At 44.2% G+C, this 25,084-nt stretch overlaps 2 protein-coding genes across 3 annotated transcripts; one reads left to right on the top strand and one right to left on the bottom strand.

Annotated features, from left to right (window-relative positions):
* The first annotated feature begins 3,099 nt into the window (after nt 1-3,099).
* zgc:112982 (uncharacterized protein LOC503771 homolog) lies at nt 3,100-16,572 on the top strand. Of its 2 annotated transcripts, XM_047350036.1 has the most exons (12): nt 3,100-3,169; nt 3,254-3,291; nt 6,014-6,057; nt 6,183-6,839; nt 7,170-7,928; nt 11,278-11,447; nt 12,027-12,147; nt 12,249-12,327; nt 12,408-12,544; nt 12,820-12,904; nt 12,995-13,094; nt 16,290-16,572. In XM_047350036.1, exons 3-12 carry the CDS (start codon nt 6,023-6,025, stop codon nt 16,301-16,303), a joined length of 2,157 nt encoding a protein of 718 aa, XP_047205992.1. In that variant the 5' UTR covers nt 3,100-3,169; nt 3,254-3,291; nt 6,014-6,022; the 3' UTR covers nt 16,304-16,572. The 2 variants fall into 2 exon arrangements, with proteins under 2 accessions (XP_047205992.1, XP_047205991.1); XM_047350035.1 differs by lacking the exons at nt 3,100-3,169; nt 3,254-3,291 and having other exon boundaries at nt 5,999-6,057.
* A 1,502-nt stretch (nt 16,573-18,074) lies between these two features.
* On the bottom strand, nt 18,075-24,312 carry eif1axb (eukaryotic translation initiation factor 1A X-linked b). The gene is made up of 7 exons (XM_047350099.1): nt 24,105-24,312; nt 22,525-22,608; nt 20,557-20,660; nt 20,393-20,443; nt 20,060-20,141; nt 19,400-19,491; nt 18,075-18,991 (listed from the first exon to the last, which is right to left on the bottom strand). Exons 1-7 carry the CDS (start codon nt 24,118-24,120, stop codon nt 18,986-18,988), a joined length of 435 nt encoding a protein of 144 aa, XP_047206055.1. The 5' UTR covers nt 24,121-24,312; the 3' UTR covers nt 18,075-18,985.
* Nucleotides 24,313-25,084: the final 772 nt, after the last annotated feature.

The following is a 25,084-nucleotide window of genomic DNA, read 5'->3' on the forward strand; positions in this document are numbered from 1 at the left end:
GGTCAGTTTAATGCCATCCAGGTTAAGTGATTGACTAAGCAGTATCTTTTTTAAAGACTCCGGTCCAAAGACGACAACTTCTGTCTTGTCTGAATTTAGAAGCAGAAAATTTAGTCATCCAAGTTTTTATATCTTCAAGACATGCTTGTAGTCTATCTAACTGGTTGGGTTCATCAGGATTTATGGATAAGTAAAGCTGAGTATCATCGGCGTAACAGTGAAAATTCATCCTACGCTGCCTGATAATTTGACCTATTGGAAGCATATTTATAGTAAAGAGAATTGGCCCAAGTACTGAACCCTGTGGTACTCCACAATTAACCCTGGAGTTTAAAGATGATTTATCATTTACATGAACAAACTGGAATCTGTCAGACAGATAAGATTTAAACCAGCCTAGCGATGTTCCCCTGATCCCTACAGCATATTCCAGCCTTTCTAAGAGAATATTGTGATCAACTGGATCAAATGCAGCACTGAGATCTAACAGAACCAGAACAGACACAAGTCCATTATCTGAGGCCATAAGAATATCATTAGTGACTTTCAGCAGAGCTGTTTCTGTGAAACCTGACTGAAACTCTTCAAACAGGTCATTGCTGTGTAAATGCTCACACATTTGATTAGCAACTATTTTCTCAAGAATTTTAGATAAGAATGGAAGATTGGATATAGGTCTGTAATTTATTAAATCATCTCGATCAAGCGAAGGTTTCTTAAGTAAAGGTTTAATTACAGCTAACTTAAAAGCCTGTGGTTCTGATCCATTTACTAAAGATAGATTAATCATATCTAAAATGGGGCTGGTAATCAGAGGGAACACTTCCTTAAATAATTTGATTGGGATTGGGTCTAACATACAAGTTGAAGGTTTAGATGAAACTAATATTTCTGAAAACTCAGGAAGCTTCACAGGATCAAAACAGTCCAAACACAGATCAGGTTCTGCAGTTATTTCCAATGTTGTCTCACTTGCTGAGGATGAAGTAATTATCTTCGGGAGTATGTCAAAGATTTTATTTTTAATAGAATCCATTTTATTAAAGAAGAATCCCATAAAGTCATGACTGCTAAGAGCTAAGGGAATGGATGGCTCAACAGAGCTATGACTCTGTGTAAGTTTAGCAACTAAAGAGAAACCTAGGATTATTCTTGTTCTCTTCTATTAATGATGAGAAATAAGCTGTTCTGGCTTGACGAAGTGTCTTTTTATACAACAGTAGACTATTTTTCCAGATTAAGTAGGAATCCTCTAGGTGTGTAGAGCGGCCCGGGCGGTGGCAGAGGCAAAAACGCAGACCTGGGAGGAGTTCGGTGAGGCCATGGAGAAGGACTACCGGTTGGCCTCGAAGCGATTCTGGCAAACCGTCTGGCGCCTCAGGAGGGGGAAGCAGTGCTTCGCCAACACTGTTTACAGTGGGGGTGGGGAGCTGCTGACCTCGACTGGGGACATTTTCAGGTGGTGGAAGGAGTACTTCGAGGATCTCCTCAATCCTGCCATCACGCATTCCCTGGTGGAAACAGAGGCTGGGGACTCGGGGTTGGACTCTTTCATCACCCAGGCTGAAGTCACCGAGGTGGTTGAAAAGCTCCGCAGTGGCAAGGCTTCGGGGGTGGATGAGATCTGCCCTGAGTACCTCCAGTCTCTGGATGTTGTGGGGCTGTCATGGCTGACACGCCTCTTCAACATTGCGTGGCGGTCGGGGACAGTGGCTCTGGACTGGCAGACTGTGGTCCCCCTTCATAAGAAGGGTGACTGGAGGGTGTGTTCCAACTACAGGGGGATCACACTCCTCAGCCTCCCGGGTAAGGCCTACGCCAGGGTATTGGAGAGGAGAGTCCGGCCGATAGTCGAACCTCGGCTTCAGGAGGAGCAGTATGGTTTTCGTCCCGGCCGTGGAACACTGGACCAGCTCTATACCCTCTACAGGGTGCTCGAGGGTTCATGGGAGTTTGCCCAACCGGTCCACATGTGTTTTGTGGACCTGGAGAAAGCATTCGACTGTGTCCCTTGTGATGCCCTGTGGGGGCTGCTCCAGGAGTATGGAATTGGGGGCCCTTTACCAGGGCCCATCCGGTCTCTGTACACGCAGAGCAGGAGTTTGGTTCGCATTGCCGGCACTAAGTCGGACCTGTTCCCGGTGCTTGTTGTACTCCGGCAGGGCTGCCCTTTGTCACCGGTCCTGTTCATAACTTTTATGATAACATAATTGCAAAAAGTAGAATAACTGACAATTTGTTTTGATAAAACCTAATTCAGAATGGGAAAAAAATCCTTGCGTGACTTAAAACCAAAGTCTTGTGCCAAAAATCTTGTCCAATAAAGCTGATTCTGTTCAGTTTTTCTATGCTATACATTTATTTGTAGAAACTTAAAAAGCTGGGAAAAAAAAGCCGAAAAATATTCAACATCATTCAACATATTAGTATAACAACTTTGTATAACTTAGTATAAAAAGAGCATTTGAGTTGACAAAAATTTAATTTCCCAATGAAACTATTATTTAACACTTGGATATTAGTTAATATATTTTATTGTGATATTTACGATGAGCAAATTAATTTATGAGTAATGAACAATGGGATTTCATTTCAGTTTGACGATGAGCTTAAGATGTTTTACAATTCCTCTATTTGCTTTTATGAGTGGGTTGTTTCCACAGTGGAATAATGAGTTTTACCCTCAATGACCCTGTGTTTAAAAAACTGTCCATAATGGCAGATGTTGAAATTAGGAGGAGCCTCAGTTCCAGAGCTATCTGTGCAGTACGTAATTATTAAGGTTTTTAAACCAAAACAACCATTTTCCATCTCAATTTGCTTCTTTTCCTTACGGTTTCAGCAGCTAGAAAAGCAACGCTTAAACAACAGAGTGGAATACATCGAACCTTAGGAGAAATTTGTAATGTTAGCTAGCCATAGTTCCTGTTTTCTTTTCTTAAATTCACACTTGGGTTCCCAATTCATTTTTAAAATCAGTGTATGTGTTATATTCGTTCCACAATAGAAAATACGGATCGGATAAATCATTGGAAGCCCAATATGATTTCCTTTTATTTCGAAAACCCCTAGAGGAACTTCCGGTCTGCCTCCTTTCGGCGGTTGTTGTGGCCCCGTGCAGCCATTTTCCTATGCTATGCTAAACAGAATATTCGTCACATTTAGCAAGGTTTTGTTTATAAGTATTAAACATAGGGGGTATATTCTTATTTTGTAGGCTGTTGTAATTATATTTTTGTTTTGTATCACGCAGCGTTAGCCGCCGTAGCTTGGCGTGTCTCGTTTTCTAAGGTAAGACAACGGCACACCGGTAGCTGCTATGTAGCTGGAAAGCTAAAGCTAGCAAGGGAAATTTGGTTTAAAATGTGTGATTTTCTGATAACATATTAAACTGCATGGTGATTGGTGTCGCAGGATGCGTGTCACTGTTATTATCAGCTGGCGTTAGCTATAGCTAACCTTTTTAATTATTTACTATTTAAGACCCAATGAGACTGTTTACTTTGGCTCCTACAGGAAAGAAGCTTGGGCTCATATACAAGTCCTTCTCAAAATATTAGCATATTGTGATAAAGTTCATTATTTTCCATAATGTCATGATGAAAATTTAACATTCATATATTTTAGATTCTTTGCACACTAACTGAAATATTTCAGGTCTTTTATTGTCTTAATACGGATGATTTTGGCATACAGCTCATAAAAACCCAAAATTCCTATCTCACAAAATTAGCATATTTCATCCGACCAATAAAAGAAAAGTGTTTTTAATACAAAAAACATCAACCTTCAAATAATCATGTACAGTTATGCACTCAATACTTGGTCGGGAATCCTTTTGCAGAAATGACTGCTTCAATGCGGCGTGGCATGGAGGCAATCAGCCTGTGACACTGCTGAGGTCTTATGGAGGCCCAGGATGCTTTGATAGCGGCCTTTAGCTCATCCAGAGTGTTGGGTCTTGAGTCTCTCAACGTTCTCTTCACAATATCCCACAGATTCTCTATGGGGTTCAGGTCAGGAGAGTTGGCAGGCCAATTGAGCACAGTGATACCATGGTCAGTAAACCATTTACCAGTGGTTTTGGCACTGTGAGCAGGTGCCAGGTCGTGCTGAAAAATGAAATCTTCATCTCCATAAAGCTTTTCAGCAGATGGAAGCATGAAGTGCTCCAAAATCTCCTGATAGCTAGCTGCATTGACCCTGCCCTTGATAAAACACAGTGGACCAACACCAGCAGCTGACACGGCACCCCAGACCATCACTGACTGTGGGTACTTGACACTGGACTTCTGGCATTTTGGCATTTCCTTCTCCCCAGTCTTCCTCCAGACTCTGGTACCTTGATTTCCGAATGACATGCAGAATTTGCTTTCATCCGAAAAAAGTACTTTGGACCACTGAGCAACAGTCCAGTGCTGCTTCTCTGTAGCCCAGGTCAGGCGCTTCTGCCGCTGTTTCTGGTTCAAAAGTGGCTTGACCTGGGGAATGCGGCACCTGTAGCCCATTTCCTGCACACGCCTGTGCACGGTGGCTCTGGATGTTTCTACTCCAGACTCAGTCCACTGCTTCCGCAGGTCCCCCAAGGTCTGGAATCGGACCTTCTCCACAATCTTCCTCAGGGTCCGGTCACCTCTTCTCGTTGTGCAGCGTTTTCTGCCACACTTTTTCCTTCCCACAGACTTCCCACTGAGGTGCCTTGATACAGCACTCTGGGAACAGCCTATTCGTTCAGAAATGTCTTTCTGTGTCTTACCCTCTTGCTTGAGGGTGTCAATAGTGGCCTTCTGGACAGCAGTCAGGTCGGCAGTCTTACCCATGATTGGGGTTTTGAGTGATGAACCAGGCTGGGAGTTTTAAAGGCCTCAGGAATCTTTTGCAGGTGTTTAGAGTTAACTCGTTGATTCAGATGATTAGGTTCATAGCTCGTTTAGAGACCCTTTTAATGATATGCTAATTTTGTGAGATAGGAATTTTGGGTTTTCATGAGCTGTATGCCAAAATCATCCGTATTAAGACAATAAAAGACCTGAAATATTTCATTTAGTGTGCAATGAATCTAAAATATATGAATGTTAAATTTTCATCATGACATTATGGAAAATAATGAACTTTATCACAATATGCTAATATTTTGAGAAGGACCTGTATATATGTAATAAAGCTAACAAACTAAAATGCCTTAAATGTCAATAGTTTACATACAAAATACTCAAATTGTTCCAAAAAAAAAAGCGTAGTGCAAATTTTTACATTTAAATATTGTATGTTTGTAAAGTATTTTAACTCCCTCAGGTTACATTCAAACCTTTAAAAATTTGGGGACAAAGAAAAAAAGATACGATAAAATTTTTAGAGATGGTTTTATAAGAATGTTTTCCCTTTTTAGTTGTTGGAAAATATCAGTTAATTGAGTTGTTTGTAATTCATTTCCTTTCTCCATTAGAAAGAGCAACAAATATTTTCTGTGAAACAAAAACACATTCAGCTTTCATTATTTTTTTAAAGATCATAAATATATTCTAAAATCAATTATTTTCAATTTTCGATGAATATCAGACCTTGCATGAGCTAATTGAGCATTTTCAAGTTAAAATGTTTGGTGTACCGATAAATTATACTAGGATACACTACACTACTATATTATAGCAGCGATTTCTGTGGTGAAGGTTGATTATTTCAGACGATTGTTTTGAAGTGTGATTTTTAAGATTAAAATGAATCACTGGTGTGTTTTTATTATGCTACTGGGTAGATTGAAGAGGGGCAGGGAAAGAGCTGAAGGCTGAGAAAAGAGAAAAAGTAGCAGGGTGTCGCCAGACGGGGGAATAACAGTCGCTGTTAAAAAGCAGAAGTGAAGTCAGCTCATGGAAAGAATCTGAATGATAGGAAAGATCTGGGGAGGAAAAACTCTGTTGGATAGTTTTCTAGAATAAAATGTCCAGTGCATATTTCCTTTTAAAGGAATATAAAATGATATCCCTTTTAAAAGTATCACATGCTTCCTTTTCAGGTTGAAAACATGTCAAGACTGAGGTCAAGGTCACCCCATTACAGGTACTTTTACTCCATTTATTTTATTTCTGCCAGTTCTGCTGTTAACTTTAAAAACTAAACATATTTTTCTTGTTTGTTATTGTATCACAGCTGATGACATTTGTTTGCTTTCTGCCCTATTATAGGAGGTTCCCCTGGGATGAACCTGACTTTAATCCTCGGAAGGTTATTGAAGAACTAGATGGGAATCCTCGGGACAGAGGCCACCACCCCAGAGAGGGTCCTGAAGACTTTAGGGATCCTTACAGGGAGAAAAGGTACCCAGAAGGACCAAGAAGATCTCCTTTCCAGGACGACTTTCACTTTAGGCATCAGCGACATCCAGACCACGACGAGTTTTACCACTGGAGGGCATCACCCCCCCACGATGCGATGCACTTTGAAAACCAGAGGTTTTCCCCACGGGATGAAGAAAGTTTTGATGATGACAGACGCCGAGGGGAATTCAGAGATGACTATCAGAGATTTGATGACAGAGAGGGTGTGCCTCAGTCGCGGGGAATGAGAGAAGGATTGTCACCTACTCAGAGGTCTACCACAGACCACCAACAGAGGAAGGCTGGGATGGGTTGGAGGAGAGAGGAGCAGGGCAGAGATCAGGGAAGATTTAGAGACTTTAGTCCAGGTATGAGGTCTAGTGAGCAACGAGCTGGAGGCATGGAAAAAGAAGGAAGGTTCCCACAACATCCTAACAGAGGTAGACAAAAGGAGAACCAGCGTAACGACAGAGGTCCACCTTTTAAAAGACCAAGACGAGAAATGGAGGTCGTCGATCATCCTGGGTAAATTTTTGGGAGCACAGTCTGGAGATGAAGATTGCAAAGGATTCTCACCTTTCCTATTTTCCATAGATGAAGATTCCCCACAGTTTGATTCCTGTTTTTCTCACTAATGAATATAATAGTTAGAAAATCTTGCATGGCTTTTAAACCTTTTCTGTCTCTGTAATCTGTAAAATCAGAAAATAATGCATGTGTTTCGACAGACATCCTGTAGTTGTTCAGACACATCTCCTCTTCTTTTTTTTATTTTGATCAACTAAATCTAAGAGTGAACATAAAACCAGATGTTTGTATCTTTGAACCGTGTCACCTCCTCTTATGCCACCACAGGTACAGGGATATGGAGGACTTTGGGGATCGTGGTTACTCTGTGGACAGACCCAAAGGTGGGTTTAGAGGTCGGAATCGGGGAACCTTTTTCCGGGGAGACTCGGGACCATTCGTTGATGAGCACAGTCATGATGTAGAAAGTGGCAGGAATCTGCCGGAGATCAAAAACATTGAAGATCACAGACATTATGATCCTAACTTTGATCGCCAGAGGAGTCCCCGTTCAGTGGGTTCTTCCCAGGAACGTTTCAGAACGTCAACTGCCCGGTTCAGTGACAGGGAGGGCACCAGAGAGGGGCACTTTCAAGATAATTCAAGGGACTCCAACTATCATGAGCCAAGGGGAAGTCCAAATGCTATGAGATTTGGTAACAAAGTAGGCCCTGCAAACTATCGGGGCAGGGGGAGGGGGGGGTACAACCAAGGTCGGAGAGGAAGGTCTGGACCCCACAGGAATCAACCACGATGCCAAGATCTCCCTCAGGGTGAGCAGAGAGAAGGTTCCCAACCCATCAGGGATGATTATAAAGATCCTGTCGAGAAGGTGCCAAACTGGAAAGATGAAAACAGACTCCAACAGTGGAGAGACAGTAGATCCACAAGTCTGGAACAGAACCTACAGAGGGACGACTTAAACCCTGAAAGGCCCCCTCAGAGGAAACTAGGATGGAACGATCCGCAAACCAATAACATGATGGTGATAACAGAAGAAACGCTCACCATCAAAGTGGACATGAGTCGACCCGTTAATCAGAACAGGTAAGACATCTATCTGGGGTGAGGGGTGAAAGTTCACACTTTTTCTCAAAGCAAAGAAACTAGCACTACTAACACTACGAAGTGGAGGAGATTAAAATGTAGAGCTGCACCATGGATTAAATCAAGATCTCGACAGTGCAAGAACTAAATGTGCAACATGACGAGACCGCTAGATGCCATGTATCCGGAAGCTGCCACGCGTTGACGTTCTCTCTGCATCTGGCCCAGATCTTAGTGACCGTGATGAGAAAGGTGGGGACACCATGATGTGGGTTAATCGCAACCGATGTCATCGCAGTGTTCAACAGTATGTGATGTTTTGCTAATGAGGCGCTGCCTTAAAACCCCCTCCGTTCCGTTCACTCATCCGACGGGCCTCAGTCAGGAACGTCAGAAAGCTGTTGGAACGAGGGGTCGATGTCCCACACTCAGGATGCTTCACACAAGTTTCAACAAAGAGTTGAAAAGGAGAACAATGCCTGACATCTCTAACGATAAAAACTCGAATAGAAGATGTGGTCCGGAAGATCGGACTTCCTCTAAAACTCGGCTCCAGGTTGAGCTCAAGTTGAACGGGAATGTTTTAGGAAAGTGACCAAGTTGATGTCGATTAACCAAAGATTTTATTTCACACTTTGCTGGTTTAAGCTGTCTTAAGCTTAAATACATCCTACCAGTGAGAGAAGAGGAGTGGTATGTCAACACCATCCAGGAAGATCTTCCAGATGACTCACGAGGGACGTCAGCAAGATGTAATACTTTGCTTTAAGGCTGGCTGATGTTTAGTGGAGGAAATGTGTTTATTGGCCTCCCGTATTAAGGCTGATTGAAGAGCAGATAGCAAACGATACCTGCAGAACATTGCATGAAGCAGTCAACCCATGAAACGTGATGCCACCCTTACTGGCCATCAAATTGGTCTCCAGTTATTCAGAAGGAGCTCAGAAGATAAAATCCTGGAGAAGGTTCCAGAGTTGTGACATCATCAAACCCTGGTCTGAAGATCTTAAACAGACTGGAACCTGGAAGGTGATGATCTGATGATTCATCTGATGATGAAGTTTCAGAGAGATGAGGGAACCTGGAAATCATCACCCTGCTGTAGTATTCCTTCACAGAGGAGTCTCAGAAAGCAGAAAATGGAAAGATGTCCATGTTTTCCTGAAGGGGAAGACCTCAGCAGTCTTCTGTGTGTGGACAAACGTCTGTGTTGATGCCACTCAAATGTCCCTTTCTTTCACGTTGAAGATGGGATTCCCAGTGAAGCTGCGTGAGGAAAGAAAGCCTGAGTTGTTGCAGCTGAAACTGGAAGCTCTGGGATACAACCCTTAAAGGTTGTATGGTCTCAAAAACTGGTGAGAAGAAACATCTAGTAGAATAATCACAAGAAGAAGAAACGTGTTGGAGATGAAAACCAGATGTAAACAAGCATCATCAAAGGCAAGGTGCTCCTTTTTAAAGGTTTAATATCCAAACAGGCCAGAGCTCAGCAGAGTCTGATCACAGAAGTTCTGGTTCCACCGTGTATAACAAGCTGGTTCAGAGGTGTCCCAATGTGACGGAGGATCACAGACGTACTTGGAGAAATCATCTGAACATGGCTGACCGTTCTCCCCTCGTTCTGCTCATTCAAACTGGGACAGAAGTCATTACTGGTCCATGTGACCCAAGTCAAGCTGCTTTTTATGGAATGTCCATCTCATCTTCAGGGATCAGGAAAACGACGACGATGCACAACTAGATCTGGGCTGGACTGAAGCTGTTCTCACATGCTTCACACTGACCAGAGGAAACAAACCATCATCTGTTCTGGGGTCACTGGAAAAGAAAGGATTGAAATGTGTTGGATCTGCATGTTTTTCACAGCTGACATCAGGCTGGAAGATGAATGTGGAAACATCACAAACTCACGGGAAGATTTTTTAAATCCAACCAATAAAACAGTGGATGGAAGATGTGGAGTTTTTCTGTACCTGAAGATTTACCGGATGAAATCGAGACTGAAGGCAGATCATCACATGAAGCTCTCCTGAAAGATTTCAGATCCTCATAACATTTACATGGAGCAAAGTCAAGCAAACCCATGATCATCTGTAGATGCTTCAGATCATTCCTGCCAGAACAAACACTGGGAAAAATCTGGTAGTGATGCATCATTTCCAATCAACATAAAAATCTTCATTTCTGCTTCAATAAAGGAGCAGTTTCCAGTCTTGAGACTGAAGTTCAATATCGTTGATGTGAATTAATCCAACGTTCTGAGGATCAAAGCTGTTGCTTCAATCAAAGGAGAAATGGTCTCAGCATATTGAATAATAATAATAATTTAATCTTTATTGATCTCACAATGGAGACATTATCCTCTGTATTTAACCCGTCCCTTAGGGAGCAGTGGGCTCCCATTGTCCGGGGCCCAAGAAGCATTCAGAGGCCAAGGGTCTTGCTCATGGACCCAGAGTGGCAGGCTGTGGGATTTGAACCAGAAGAAACAGAACCTCTAAAATCTGGACCTGAGGGATAATCCAGAAACTGTCCTGTCAAACAGAAGAAATGTCAACCCTGTTTGGAAGAAACATCACATGGAGGAGCTGCTGTTGGAGAGGGAGCCACTGAAGGCGTCATAATCTTCCGCTGTGTTCCTCTGGGATCTTTCATTAAGGCTGAAACTCATGGATCTGAACCAGCAGCTGAAACACCTGCTGATAAAATCAAACTGAAGATTGAAACCATGAGCCATTAAAAGAAGTGTGAACTTTCACCCAGACATGATCTCCCCTGTTAGATGAACCACTTTAAGCTAATTTTAATAACATTTTAAATGATTATAATGGGGGGGGAGCAAGCATAAATACCTCTTTAAGTTATAAAAGTTAAAGTTGTGGAAGTCATAAAGGTGAGTTTATTGGGTAAGGTAAGCTCTGGTTCTGTTCTCTATTTCTGCTCAGTTTACAGTCAGAACGATTCTTTAATAACAGCAACAATAGATATTTTCTGTCTATCACCTAAATAATGTTCCTGACAGACGGATGGTGTTTCTCTAGAGGGACACTGAGGAGAACCTCCTAGTCTTGAATCCTTTTGGGTCGCTGTAATTTGCCCCTTGCTTTTGCCTCCTGTTTTGGAAGCTGTGATTTCCCAGGAGAAAAGTCAACTCTCCCGATCTGTAGCTCACAGATTTTTAAACGTTAAAAAGTGGTTTTAGTTTATTTTTAAGGCTGAAAAAGTTTTTTTTTTAATGCAGCCATGATAGAACAGAGGAGGAAAGTTGACCACTAATGTGAACTTTTAACTGAAAGTGAACCTTGCTGGGAGTTTCCGTCATGGTGACCACTTCACTCTTCTTCTGCAGCCCTCTTTGCTACTCCTCGGACAGGCAGCTGTCTCTGGACCTGGTCAACGTGGGTCGCCAGCGCCTGGACTTCCTGCCTCTGTTGGAGCACTCGGGGACGTACCGGGAGACGGCCACCCACACCGGGGCTTTTGCACAGGAAATCATCACGTTGGTGCACTTGGTCAAAGGTTAATATGCATTAAATACGTACGGAGTGCTGTGGGAAAATATTTACCAGATATACTTCATGTTTCCAACATATTTTAATATCAGACTGAGAAATGAGGGTAGATAGAAAACGGTTTCATTCAAATGTCCGACCATCACCAACTGATGGTCAGACATTTAGGATTTTCTACCTGAGCAGAATTCATGGTCCCATCAATAACAGCCAGTCGTCCAGGTCAAAGCAAAGCAACCCCAGAGCATCATACTACCACCACCGTGTTTATGTTGGTCCGGTTCTGAAATGCTGCTAGTTTTACACCAGATGTATCAGAACGTACGCCTATTTAAAAAGCTCCACTTTCAGCTGACAGAAAAGTCATTCCCAGTATTCCAAAATAATTTCCTAATGTTGTGCAAGTCTAACTTTATATGAGCAGCAATCATATTGAAATGAAAGGTCGGACCTCAGGCTTTCTGAAGTAGTAGTGTGACTTAGAGTTGAGAACTCCTAACTCCGGAGAACCCATCAGGAACGTATGTAAGAACATACAAATACTGCAGCCTCAACATCTTCCTCCACGCCTCCTCTGTCTTTACAGAACAGTACTTCAAAGGTAACGGGGTCACCCTCAACCAGCGTTTCTCTGCTCCTCAGAAAGGAGGGCACTCTGAAGACAAGTTGGAGGAGCGGACGTTGAACCAGAGGTTCACTTCCAGCAGGTTAGGTCACATGATCTTACTCAGGCTTCCTATTGGTTGTTTCAGCTCATCACAATGCTGCCGATACGATGCCCAAACATTGTATTCTTAACTTTTTACAGAGGCTTCAGTTTAGATATGGACTCACTTCTTGACGATGAAGACGACGAGCCTCTGTTCTCCAGACTGGGATCCATGCAGGTGGGAATAAAACTAATAAGGCTGTTAATGTGGCTTTACTGGGCTGGTATCTTCTAACCATCTGGCTCACCTGCTGACAGGGTGTGAGCAAGCAGCCGCTACGAGGTCCAGGTGACCTCAGGCACGACCTGGAGAGGAGGCGACAGGAGAAGCTGGAGGCGGTTAAAGTTACCATCACTGGGAGCAGCTTATCCCAGTGTTCCCAGGGGTCGGTCAGGTGAGACTGCAAAAATAATTCATACTAAATCAGGTTTATTTCTTATTTTACTGGGAAGATTTAGCTGAAAATCTACTAGAACAAGTGAAGAAATGATTAACTTACAATAAAATCTAGTGACAGTTGAACTCCTCCCAATAAAACTTCTTTAATCAACATCTCAGCTGTAGAATTGATTTGAAGAAAACCAGAAGTGAATCAGGATGAAAATAAAAACATGTGAAGCTGGTCTGAGTTTAGTACCTGAACTCCAACCAGCAGACTGTTTGTTTCAGTGATCTGGACCTGACGCCTCCAATGGACCGCGAAGGATTCTCCGGCTGGCCGGGAGCGCAGAACAGGAGGCGAGAGGGCAGCATGGTGAGGGTCAGAGGAAGTCACCTTTTGACCTGCTGAAAACATTTAGCAAGCCGACTCCTAACAGAAGAGATGTGGTTTGTTGTCCTGCAGGGATCCAGGAGGGGAGCTTATAATCGAGGTAATATGGGCCCACAACGGAAAACCAATCAGTTTGGAAACCAGAGACAGAACATGCACAGCAGACCTGCAGGTAACCTGACCTCACAGCTTCATGTTGACACTTCAGGTCAATTATTCCAAGTCCTCATGGAGTTAAAGCATTTTCACTTCATATTCTGGTTGTTTAAGGAACATCATTATGAAATTATTATGATTATTTTGTCCAATGGAGACATCACATTATAATGAGAAGACATTGATTAGGGATGGGCGATATAGACATAAAACCTGACCATACTTTATTTATTGTGATAATGGTGAAAAACAGTATTTAAAACTTCTGATCAGGCTTTAAGCAAATGTGGAGCTGTGACTGCATGTCGCTGTAGTCCCAGGCTGAAGAGAAGAAGCAGCTGTAGGCTTCTTCATGAGACCAGCTACATAATGAAGGGTCGATTTTATTACTGCTAGTTTATTACTCGGTAGTCAGCTAGTCGTCAGCTGGTAGTCCGCTAGTCATCAGCTGGTCGTCAGCTAGTAGTCAGCTAGTCACCAGCTAGTAGTCAGCTAGTCGTCAGCTAGTAGTCAGCTAGTAGTCAGCTAGTCACCAGCTAGTAGTCAGCTAGTCGTCAGCTGGTCGTCAGCTGGTAGTCCGCTAGTCGTCAGCTGGTCGTCAGCTGGTAGTCAGCTAGTCGCCAGCTAGTAGTCAGCTAGTCGTCAGCCGGTAGTCAGCTAGTAGTCAGCTAGTCGTCAGCTGGTAGTCAGCTAGTCGTCAGCTGGTAGTCAGCCAATAGTCAGCTGGTAGTCAGCTAGTAGTCAGCTAGTCGTCAGCTGGTAGTCAGCTGGTCGTCAGCTAGTCGCCAGCTAGTCACCAGCTAGTAGTCAGCTAGTCGTCAGCTGGTAGTCAGCTGGTGGTCAGCTAGTCGCCAGCTAGTCACCAGCTAGTAGTCAGCTAGTCGTCAGCTGGTAGTCCGCTAGTCATCAGCTGGTCGTCAGCTAGTAGTCAGCTAGTCGCCAGCTAGTCACCAGCTAGTAGTCAGCTAGTTGTCAGCTAGTCACCAGCTAGTAGTCAGTTGGTAGTCAGCTAGTCGTCAGCTGGTCGTCAGCTGGTAGTCAGCCAATAGTCAGCTAGTCGTCAGCTGGTAGTCAGCTAGTAGTCAGCTAGTCGTCAGCCAATAGTCAGCTGGTAGTCAGCTGGTAGTCAGCTAGTCGTCAGCCAATAGTCAGCTGGTAGTCAGCTAGTAGTCAGCTAGTAGTCAGCCAATAGTCAGCTAGTCGTCAGCTGGTAGTCAGCTAGTAGTCAGCTAGTCGTCAGCTGGTAGACAGCCGGTAGTCAGCTAGTTGTCAGCTGGTAGAAAGCCGGTAGTCAGCTAGTCGTCAGCTGGTCGTCAGCTAGTCGTCAGCTGGTAGTCAGCTAGTCGTCAGCTAGTCGTCAGCTAGTCATAGCTAGTAGTCAGCTAGTCGTCAGCTGGTAGTCCGCTAGTCGTCAGCTGGTCGTCAGCTAGTAGTCAGCTGGTAGTCAGCCAATAGTCAGCTGGTAGTCAGCTAGTCATCAGCTAGTCGTCAGCTAGTCGCCAGCTAGTCACCAGCTAGTAGTCAGCTAGTCGTCAGCTGGTAGTCCGCTAGTCATCAGCTGGTCGTCAGCTAGTAGTCAGCTAGTCGCCAGCTAGTCACCAGCTAGTAGTCAGCTAGTTGTCAGCTAGTAGTCAGCTAGTCACCAGCTAGTAGTCAGCTGGTAGACAGTTGGTAGTCAGCTAGTCGTCAGCTGGTCGTCAGCTGGTAGTCAGCCAATAGTCAGCTAGTCGTCAGCTGGTAGTCAGCTAGTAGTCAGCTGGTAGTCAGCTAGTCGTCAGCCAATAGTCAGCTGGTAGTCAGCTAGTAGTCAGCTGGTAGTCAGCTGGTAGACAGTTGGTAGTCAGCTAGTCGTCAGCTGGTAGTCAGCCAATAGTCAGCTAGTCGTCAGCTGGTAGTCAGCTAGTAGTCAGCTAGTCGTCAGCTGGTAGACAGCCGGTAGTCAGCTAGTTGTCAGCTGGTAGAAAGCCGGTAGTCAGCTAGTCGTCAGCTGGTCGTCAGCTAGTCGTCAGCTGGTAGTCAGCTGGTAGTCAGCTAGTCGTCAGCTAGTCGTCAGCTAGTCATAGCTAGTAGTCAGCTAGTCGTCAGCTGGTAGTCAGCTAGTCGTAGCTAGTAGTCAGCTAGTCGTAGCTAGTAGTCAGCTAGTCGTAGCTAGTAGTCAGCTAGTCGTAGCTAGTGGTCAGCTAGTCGTCAGCTAGTATTCAGTTGGTAGTAGCTGACCACTCAGGCTGTGAGGTGTTCATGTGTCCATCAGAGAGACATCCTGGGGGGAAAACTCTCTGTGGCGGCTGCTCTGTAGCACCACTTGAAGGTAAAAGTCTGAACAGTTTATGTCCAGGGTGTGTGGGGTCCGCAGAGATGTTAGCTGCTCTGTTCCTGACCCTTGACCTGTATAAGTCCTGAATGGAGGGAAGGTCAGCCCTGATTATTTTCTCTGCAGTCCTGATTGTTGGTTGCAGTCTGGACCTGTCCTGATTGGTGGATGAGCCAAACCACCCCGATATGGAGGAAGACAGGACAGACTGAATTATGGTAGCGTAGAAGATGACCAGCAGCTCCTGGGGAAGGTTGGACTTCTGGAGTTGCTTCAGGAAGTTCAGTCTCTGGTGGACCTTCTTCTGAACATTGTCACTGTGTGAGGACCAGCTCAGGTCCAGCTCAGGTCCAGAGGAATTGTGGTTCCTAGGAACCAGTAGTGCTCTACATTTGAGGATGGTGAGGTCAGGGAGTATGGGGATGTTCTCCAGAAGTGAACAGTCATCTCCGCTGTCGGGGCGTGTTAACCTTCAGGTGGTTCTGACCACACCAGTGTACCAGCCGATCCACCTCCTGTCTGTATGCAGACTCATCACTGTCCTGGATCAGACCAACGACAGTGGTACCATCTGCGAACTTCAGGAGCTTCATACGGGTCCACTGAGGTGCAGTCATTTGTGTAGAGGGAGAAGAGGAGTGGTGGGAGAACTCACCTCTGGGGGGCGCCGGTGCTGATGGTCTCATTGAGCTCCTATGATGAAAATCCAACATTATTGGCAGTTGTTGGGATTTTCAGCTGGTAGAATGTTAATTATTTATATCATTAATGTGGTTTTTATGGTGAAATATGAAAACTGGAATAAAAATGTGATTCATTTGACATGCACTCAGTGGTTGATCTGTTTCTTTCTGCTCTGGAAGCCTCTGATCCAGCTTCTAACTTCGTTTTTGTTTGCAGGTCCAAACTGGTGATCAGATCCTGGAGAGCTCTTCCATCTAAATCTGGGATTGATGACAGCAGCCAGTCAGTCGAAACATTTCCCGTCACTCTGACGGTACAAGCATATTACTGTGAACATGAGTCAGATGGTTCTGTTCATGTTCTCCAGCTTTTATTTCCTCCTCCTTCCTTTGTTCTAGATTAAAGCTGCTGGTCCACAGCAGAACCAACTGTAGAATGTGTTCAGTAATCATGTTGACCCTCCAACGTGTTTTTAATGAAAAATAAACAGTAAAACCTGGATTATTTTCTCTTTAATCGGGTTTCTGATCTGAACTGGCAGCGTTTAACATCCTCCCACAGCAGGACGTCCTTCAGTATTTTTCTGAAATCTAGTTCCGGTTCTAACGTAGGTTCTGATGAGGTTTCTGGTTCCTCTCAGAGCTTCTCCGTCCTGAAGAACCCACAGTCACATCGGTTATATTTGGGAAGATAGGCAGGCAAGACCGCTAGAGTTCTGCCTGGAAGATACTGGGAGGTTCAGCTCCTCTGGGTCTGAGGCCATGGTTCTGAACCAGAAGAACTCGAACTGCTCCATGCTTCATCTAATGAGGGCGGGGCCAAAGTGTCCTGGTGAGGAAGCAGCTGAGCTTCAAGTCCGTTCACTGGTCCATCCATGTTCCAGCGCTCCTCTGTAGTCGTCTGATATGGACCAAGACCAGAAGAATGAGATCCTGGATCAGGGTCTGAAATTTGATTTCAGGATTTTCCAGCTCTATGGGAAAAAACATCTGGATTTCCAGACCTCCATCACATTTCTAAATGCTGTCCTTCCTCACTCCACGTCGTCCTCGTTCCCTTCTTCCCTTCCCTGTGACCTTACCCCCTGATTTTGGTTCTAAATCTTTGGGGCACCACAGAACCTCTGTGAGAACCATTATCCACAGATGGAGGAACCATGAAACAGTGGAGAACATCCCCCACAGAGGAGGGTTAAGGTCAGAGGTCATGATTCAACAATCATGACAGGATCCAAGACCAGAACCACTTCTGGCTAAAAACCCTTGAAAGCAAACTTCTAAAGGTGGACATTTCAGCACGGCGTGTGTCCCGTCACATCTGGAAGAAAACATATCAGAAAACCACCTACAGCTAAACACGGTAGTGGTGGTGTAATGGTCTGGGGTTGCTTCAGGACCTGGAGTTCTTTCTGAAATTGATGGAACCGTGAAGCTCTGCCATCTAGCACAATCCTGAAGGTCTGACCATCAGTTTGTAGCATGAAGCTCCATCACTGGTTCCTAAAAGCTGCATCTCTAAAAATGTCCCGGGCAGGGAGGACAGGAGAGGAGCCTGGAATCACTCTGGAAGCTTGGTTGCAGTTTATACATTTAAGACCCAAACTTTTACAGACATCCGCTGTAAATTTATAAAAACTACAGTAAACCTTTATTGATTCAGGTAGAGACAGGTGAGTTCTCACAAGACCAGCTAGAACATCTTAAAACTCGCCCAGAAATTAAACCTTGAGCTGTTTCAAGGGATAAAATCTGAAGCTCAGCAGCTTTATCTGGGAAAACCAGACATACTGTACTTCAGTTACGCATCATAAAACATTTGTATGAAGATATTTGTATATTTTAGTTGTTTTTACCTCACTGAAATAAGCTTTTATTGAAGTTAAAACGATGCAGCTTTAACCGAGGAAGGATCAAAGATGAAGTGATTCCCACATTTACCTGCGATTTCTGATCCTGTAACATCAGGCAGTCTGATAGGCGCCCAAAAACCACAACAGCCGGCCAGAGGAGTCAAGATCTTTATTGGAAACCCAGCCGTCAAACATCAAAGAACATCTCCATTCAGACCAACGACATCCATGTGGGATAGAGCTGAGGTTCCCAAACAAGACGGTAAGAGGCAGGCTTCCAGAGAGAACTAAAAATATCTGCTATATGTTTAGATATAATCTGACTCTTATAGATGTGTAAAAGATAGCTTTGATAGGAGGTCCTACTGTGTGGAGTGGGAACGTTGGGAACCGCTGGTCTAACGAGCCGCCGGGCCGAGTTTCACCGCGAGTTCAAAACAGAAAAACACAAATGAGGGAAACGACAGGAGAGCAACATGTGATGCAGTCTTTGACGAGGGGTTGCCTTCATTTAGCCATGGTTCAGTCCAAAACAAACAGTTCTTCACGTAACGCTCAGAACATGCAGCGTTATCCATCACCTTCCTGCAGGAAAACGCCTCAGCACTTTACTGGAGAACCAAGAGATCCGGTTCAGTTTCTAAATCCCACATGGTGTGAAATCTATGATAAATACATTTTAAAAAGACGGCGTGTTTGGAGAGATTCTGGAAAAACTGGAATCAGATGAAGAGACAAAAGATCAAAATGTTTGAGATATTTAAGCCGAACTGTGGAGCTGCAACGAGCCTCAGATCCTCCGTGAAGGTTGGAGAAGGTCCGCCATCCTGCCGCAGTGTCTCATTTTCTTTCAGAACCAGAACCGAAGTACTGATGATTCTCAGAGAAATGCAAACTGGAATAACTATAGAGAACATTAATAAACTGATTTGGACTGTCACAAGGTCATCTTTAATAACAGAAAAAAAAAAAAAAAAAAAGATGGATCTGCAGAATCGGCTCAAAATATCCCAATCGGATCATCTGTGGTAAAATCCTGCCGCTCCCAGTCAGCCGCAGCTCTTTAGATCTGCAAAGGAAGACAAACAGCATCAGTACGGCGCTTTGATCCGATCCGGACCCAATAATAAACATCTTTAACAGATTAGAGACACTGGAGGACAGTCTGGCAGCTCCGTTTTTAAAGTTCTGCTGCAGTTACTGATTTGGTTCCTTTACTCACTGAGAACCAGAACTACGCGGTTCTGGGATGTTTTTGCAGAAATCAACGACGGAACATCATGATTTTTATCAAACAGGGATCCAAAATCATCTGAACTTTAAGGAAACATCTGGCTGCAGATGAGGTCAAACCTGACCCGGTTATGGTTAACCTCATTAATAAATGCCAGCAGAACCATAAATCATAAAACGTCAGATGGGTTTTTAATAGTTTGGTCTTAATAAAAACAGTTTAACTTTGACAAATAAAACTTACATCATCGATATCTTCATCATCGTCACCGATGTCATCGAACTGGATCTCGTCGTCGTCTCCGGGTCCGAAGGTGTCCGTCTCGTTGATTTTAGCTGCGAGGAGGAAGATGACGTCAGGCTCAGTGTTGCTACTCGATGTTAGAAAATCACGTGACAACGATGACGACAGTTTCATTAAATCCAGACTTCCCTCCCTCCTCTTCATCTCAGCTAAAGATCTCCAGAACTTCATGATACAAAGCTGACAGTTTCCTGAAGTTATTTAAAATATCATCTGATTTAAGCTTCATGGAGGTCAACTAGAACTTCTCCAAAACACAAAGCTCAAAACATTACAGGAGCCGAACCAAACCGTACTTAAAAACACCCATGCAGGTTCTGTGCACGCATGAGAATAATGTTTGAAAGTTCTGATGAAACGTGAAGCAAAATTAAAGCCCAGTTTCTCTCAGCTTTGATTTTTATGCTTCCTCAGGATGATGGTCTCCAGAAACGGGTCAGAGAAACGAGGAGCTCTGAAGAACGTCTGCTGCTGCCTGGATTATTTTCCTCCTACAGAAGTAAATCATCCCCCTGTGTGTCCTGAGCAGCTGGTGGGCCTCAACAGAACCAGAACTAATTAGCCGCTCTAACCCCTGGACCTTTTGAGGCCCAAACTCACCGTGTTCTGGAAGCTCTCCGTAAGCTTTCAAACTCCGAGCCTCGTCTGCGTTGTACTTCAGGATCACGTCGGCCTTGTTATCCTGAAACACACGTTGAGCTCTTAAAAAAGGCGCCGATCCGGTTCCCAACATGTAAAAGCGGGAACATCTCTGAGCAATAATAGACCCGTTTACACTGACAGCAGAACACCGATTATTCTGTCGGACTGAAAACAGCCGTAAGTTGTTCTTATAAAACAAGTTTACAGGTTGTTGAGTCTCATGAAAACTGCAAATAAATTCGTTAAACCGTGTCCGAGTTCATCCGGAGATCCAAACCCATTCTAACCCACCTGGTAATCCCTCAGGCCCACCAGGATGATGTCCGACGTGTTTATCCAAACCTGGAGGAAGGAAAACAAAGCGGGGGTCACGCCGACCTCTGACCTTCACACAATAAGGGCGACGACGCCTGAATGAGCGGCGTGGAAAGCGCTGACCTGCGTGGCGTTCCTACCTTTTTCCGGAGCTTTCCTCTGATGTGACAGAGCCGCTTGGTTCCGTCGAAGCACATGGCCTCCAGGCGGCCATTCCCCAACATCTTAATCACCTGAGCGTACTCTGAAAGAGACGGGCGGGGAGAGGGAGAGACGGTCATCGGCAGGGAAACATCTCACCAGGAATTCACTCCAGTGTATTTCATGTGATAAACCAACAAGTGGTGCGTATCTAACGAGGAAGAGAAAATAAGACGTCGTTTTCAGGTTTATTTATTAATAATTGATCAAATGTGGCATGAATCTTATTCATCCTCCCAGAACCAAACCTCTGTAGAACCTTTTGGTCCAGTTACAGCTGCAGATAATCCTGGACCCATCCTCCCATCAACCCTAACCAGCTTCACAGTCTCTGCTGAAGAAACATCCCCACAGCATGATACTGCCACCACCATGTTTCACCTAGAGGGTCGTGATCAGGGTTTGTTTCCCATCATACTGGACTTCTTACGCGTTCCTTTTATCGACGGGTTTCTTCTCCCCACTCTCCCAATAAGGCCAGAGCTGTGGAGATCCAACTAATAGTTGTCCAGCCACCTGAGCTGTGGATCGTTGCAGCTCCTCCAGAGTTACCATGGTCCTCTTGTTTGCTTCTCTGATTAAAGCTCTTCTTGTCCAGCCTCCCAGTTCAGGTGGACCTCCATGTCTTGGTAAGTTGGTCCATTTTCTCTCCGTGTTCAAATGATGGATCTAACAGAGCTCAGAAAGCTTGGGATGTTGTTTAGAACCTAATCCTGCTTTAAACGGAACCAGAACTTTCTCCCTGACGGTCTGCTGTGGTCCTTGTCCTTCATAAACCTATGAGACCTTCAGGAACAGCTGCATTCATGCTGAGCTTAGGTCACACGAGGACTTTGTTCACTAGATAGGTGACTTCTGAAGGTAACTGGTTGCTCTGGATTTTATTTAGGAGCATCAGAGTAAACAGGCACTGAAGACAAATGCACGCCACACTTTTCAGATTTGTATTTGCACAACTTTGTGTTGGGCTACCAGATCAAACATCAGTAAAAGACACTGAAGGCTGTGGTTGTGATGCGACCCATTTCTAACCTTCTAACAGAAACAGAAGCTGCAGCTGGACCTCCTTCATGAATCTGAAGGAGGAACAGGAAGGTTCTGCTGTTGGAGAAAAAGGAAGGCGGATAAGTGATCTGTTGGGGAGGGAGGACTGCAGTGTGACCAAGGCACCACCTCTGTCTGACGCCGACCTGACAGAAGCTGAGGCTGACTCCTCTGGTTTTACTGGTTCTTTTGGATCTGACCCACCATCTCTGACATCTCTACAAACCAGTCAGTGATGGAAATCTCCTAAATGACTGCTGCTTTCCAACATCTCCTAAAGAATCTGATGTCATCCTGCTTATTAAATGCCTAAAATATAAAAATCTTTCTGTTATCAGTGAAAACTTCCCAGGACTTTGTTCTGAGTTCAGTCCAAAACCTGCAGCTCTGCTGTAAACATTAGAAACCTTTGAGTTCTGTTTACCTCTGGCTTAAATCACGTTACTGAGAGGAAACGGCACCAGAACGCCTTGAAATGGCCTAAATTACACGTGTTAACAACGACCATTAAAGGCTTCACTGGGTAGACATTATGACCACAAACTGTGGTCATAATTGAGAAAAGCTTAAAGTATCAAATGATAGCCAACACCTAACTCACACGGCGCTGTCCAGAAGACCTGCAGGCAGCGGCTTTTCTGACTGGAGAAGATGTTTTGGGCCAGTTGATTCATTCATGCTTCTGTTGGTATTTTAATCATCATTATGAGTTCTACAGTTTACTGAAAATGATCCCGTTTGGATCTTTAACCCGTCAACCTGAAGGTCTGTATCAATCCTGTGAGTTATTTTACTACAAAATGAGCAGGAACGTCTTCAGTTTGGCCCATTCCTGTTCGGATCAACCGTGCAGCAGAACTCACCCTGACCGTCCTCTTTGAACACCAGCTCTCTCTTCTCAGACTCATTCTCGTTCTTTCCACGTCGCCGGTTCTTTCCTCCCTTACCTGCAGGCAGAGAGAGAAGCATTTAATCACACGTCTCTGAAACTTTAAACATCCCATGAAGCAGAGGAGCTGCGGCCTGGAGCAACACCAGCTGAAAGTCAACCACAGCGTTCACTTCCTGCTTCACTCCTAAAGCCCACAGGAGACTCTAAGTTTGATGCCTCTTCTCTTCCCATAATGCATTCATGCAGTGAAACATGGCTGCTGCAGTCAGGACACCTGCTGAAGGCTGGTAGTTGTGAACGTACGAAGCTTTTCTTTTTGCCGTTAATTGGGGTAAAATGTAAAAACAGGCGTTTCCGTTGTCTGAACCTCTGGTTTAGGTCAAATTTCTAATCTATGAGGGTCCAGAGGTTAAGAAAGCAGTAAAAAAGTTCTTTAAATATGTGGCTTCCACCAAAACGGTCCAATACTCAAGTTGTGATGTGACAAAGATAAAGGATGTCATTTAAATATATGTTAAAGTAGAAATATTGTAATGTGTGTGTTAATTAGGGGTGGGCATTTATATCATTTATCGTTATCGTGAACATTTTTTTGATAAATTAAAAGTAATGATGACGTTATTGTCTGGATTGACTGTTTCCATGACAGCATCAGCTACTGTGTCCACCTCAGTGATAAGAATCATTTTCTTTAATGGTGTCCTGAAGAAATCTGCTTTAAATTGGGTTTTAATTGTGTTTGTGGGGCTCTGACAGCTGCCTAAAAGAGTCTGATAAGTTGGAAATACTTCATCTTCCCTTTTATCATTAAATGTACAATAAATATCACAAAAAACGAAATAAAATTTTAATTCTACATCAACCACCCCTGGTAACAATTAATTAATTATCCAAAATGATCATTTTTATCTTTTAGGGAATAAAGAAATAAAGTCTGGAAATACGAACGTTTTTCCAAACCATCCTGATTAGAGAAAAACAATAAAACCCAGTTCTGTTCTTTCTAAGAACCCAGTTGGACCGGACCGTCAGTCATCCAAGACCTTCAGGCTGTCCAGAGAACTGCTGATCAAACCCAACTTTACAGAGTAGAAGTTCTGACCCTCTGGAAGACAGGATAAAATAAAAATGGCTGAATAAACACATTTAACCGTCCTTGGACGTAGCAACATTTGGCGGCTGTTCCAACATATAACTGAACATCTGCTTTCGGAGAGATTTGCTGTTTAAACTGGTCCCGAAAAAAAATCACAGATGCTGGAGCTTAAATTAGCTTCTCTGACGGCGATTAGCTAATCAGCTCATATAAGACTCTCTCTGGGAGCTGAAATAAATAACATTTTAATGACATTTTTAAAACAAACGTGTGTTATGGGGTAAATTTGGAGAAATTAGTGAGCAACTGACAGAAGGCCAGCCCTGTGGATGATCTGTGGCACACTCACTGCTGCTAACGCGGTTAGCCGGCCCGGGTCACGTTTTCAACACGGCGGGCTGAACCACCGCAGAGCTCACCGACAGCAGTAAATCCCTCCGTTCTCGGTCTCTTACCTTTATTTTTGGGCATATTCCTTCAAACCAGGTTCGGTTTAACCCCGCTCGGTACGACTGATGGCTGGTAGCTGTTTACAAACGTCAATAAGGGTCAGACTTCAACTGAACTGGACGCAACCAGAAGCTATCTGCTTAGCGTTTAGACTGTGTCTGTGCGCAAGCGCAGAACAGCCCGTTCAAAACTGCAGAGCTTTATTGAAACCGTGACGCAGCTTGATATCTACCCGTATAATACGTAGACGATGCCGCCATATTGGGAGGGTCAGACTTACTAGAACAAGGGAAAGAAGCCTTCCAGCATAGTCCAAGAGCATCTCCATGGCAACCAACAGCGGTACTGGTTGACGGGTGGTTTAATGTAAAAGGTCCCCAACTCCTACATTAATGATTTTGATTTTAACTCAAGTATCAGAGCATCAGGATAAATGTTTGAAGCTTTGTTGTCTGGGAGTAGCAACGTTAGCTTCCAGCTCCTCTAGTAGCCCAGTACTCTAGTCTAAAAATGTTGTTGCTGTAAGACAAAGCATCTTCCCAGATAACATGGGTATGTGGCCCCCTTGAGGAAGTTCCTCAGGCTGGATGGAGAGAAGAAGTACTGAACTGGGCCCAGCAGAAACAGCACATCCTGCTTGTGAGGCACGGGGTCAAGAAGGGCGGAGATGGTGCAGAATCCTGCATTAAATCAAGCATTCCTTGGAGTGCACCATGGGTCACAGACATGTGTGACCCATGGTGACCCACCGTGACCCGATTCCCCCCTCTCAAGTGTTGTTTTTGTTTTTATAGAAGAGACACAAAAATGCATATACACAGTTATTTGCTTTCCATTGTAAAAAGCTGATGGATTTTGCTTCTTATAAATAGTTTGTATTTTGCAGCTGTCCGCAATAAAAAAAAATAACTGCTTGCATCATGAGTTCCTAGTTTATCTGAGCATACACTGGTGGGAGGAGTCAATAGTACAAATCAAAACCTTT

The sequence above is a fragment of the Girardinichthys multiradiatus genome, chromosome 21 (genome assembly GCF_021462225.1).
Source record: "Girardinichthys multiradiatus isolate DD_20200921_A chromosome 21, DD_fGirMul_XY1, whole genome shotgun sequence".
Taxonomy (NCBI): Eukaryota; Metazoa; Chordata; class Actinopteri; order Cyprinodontiformes; family Goodeidae; genus Girardinichthys; species Girardinichthys multiradiatus.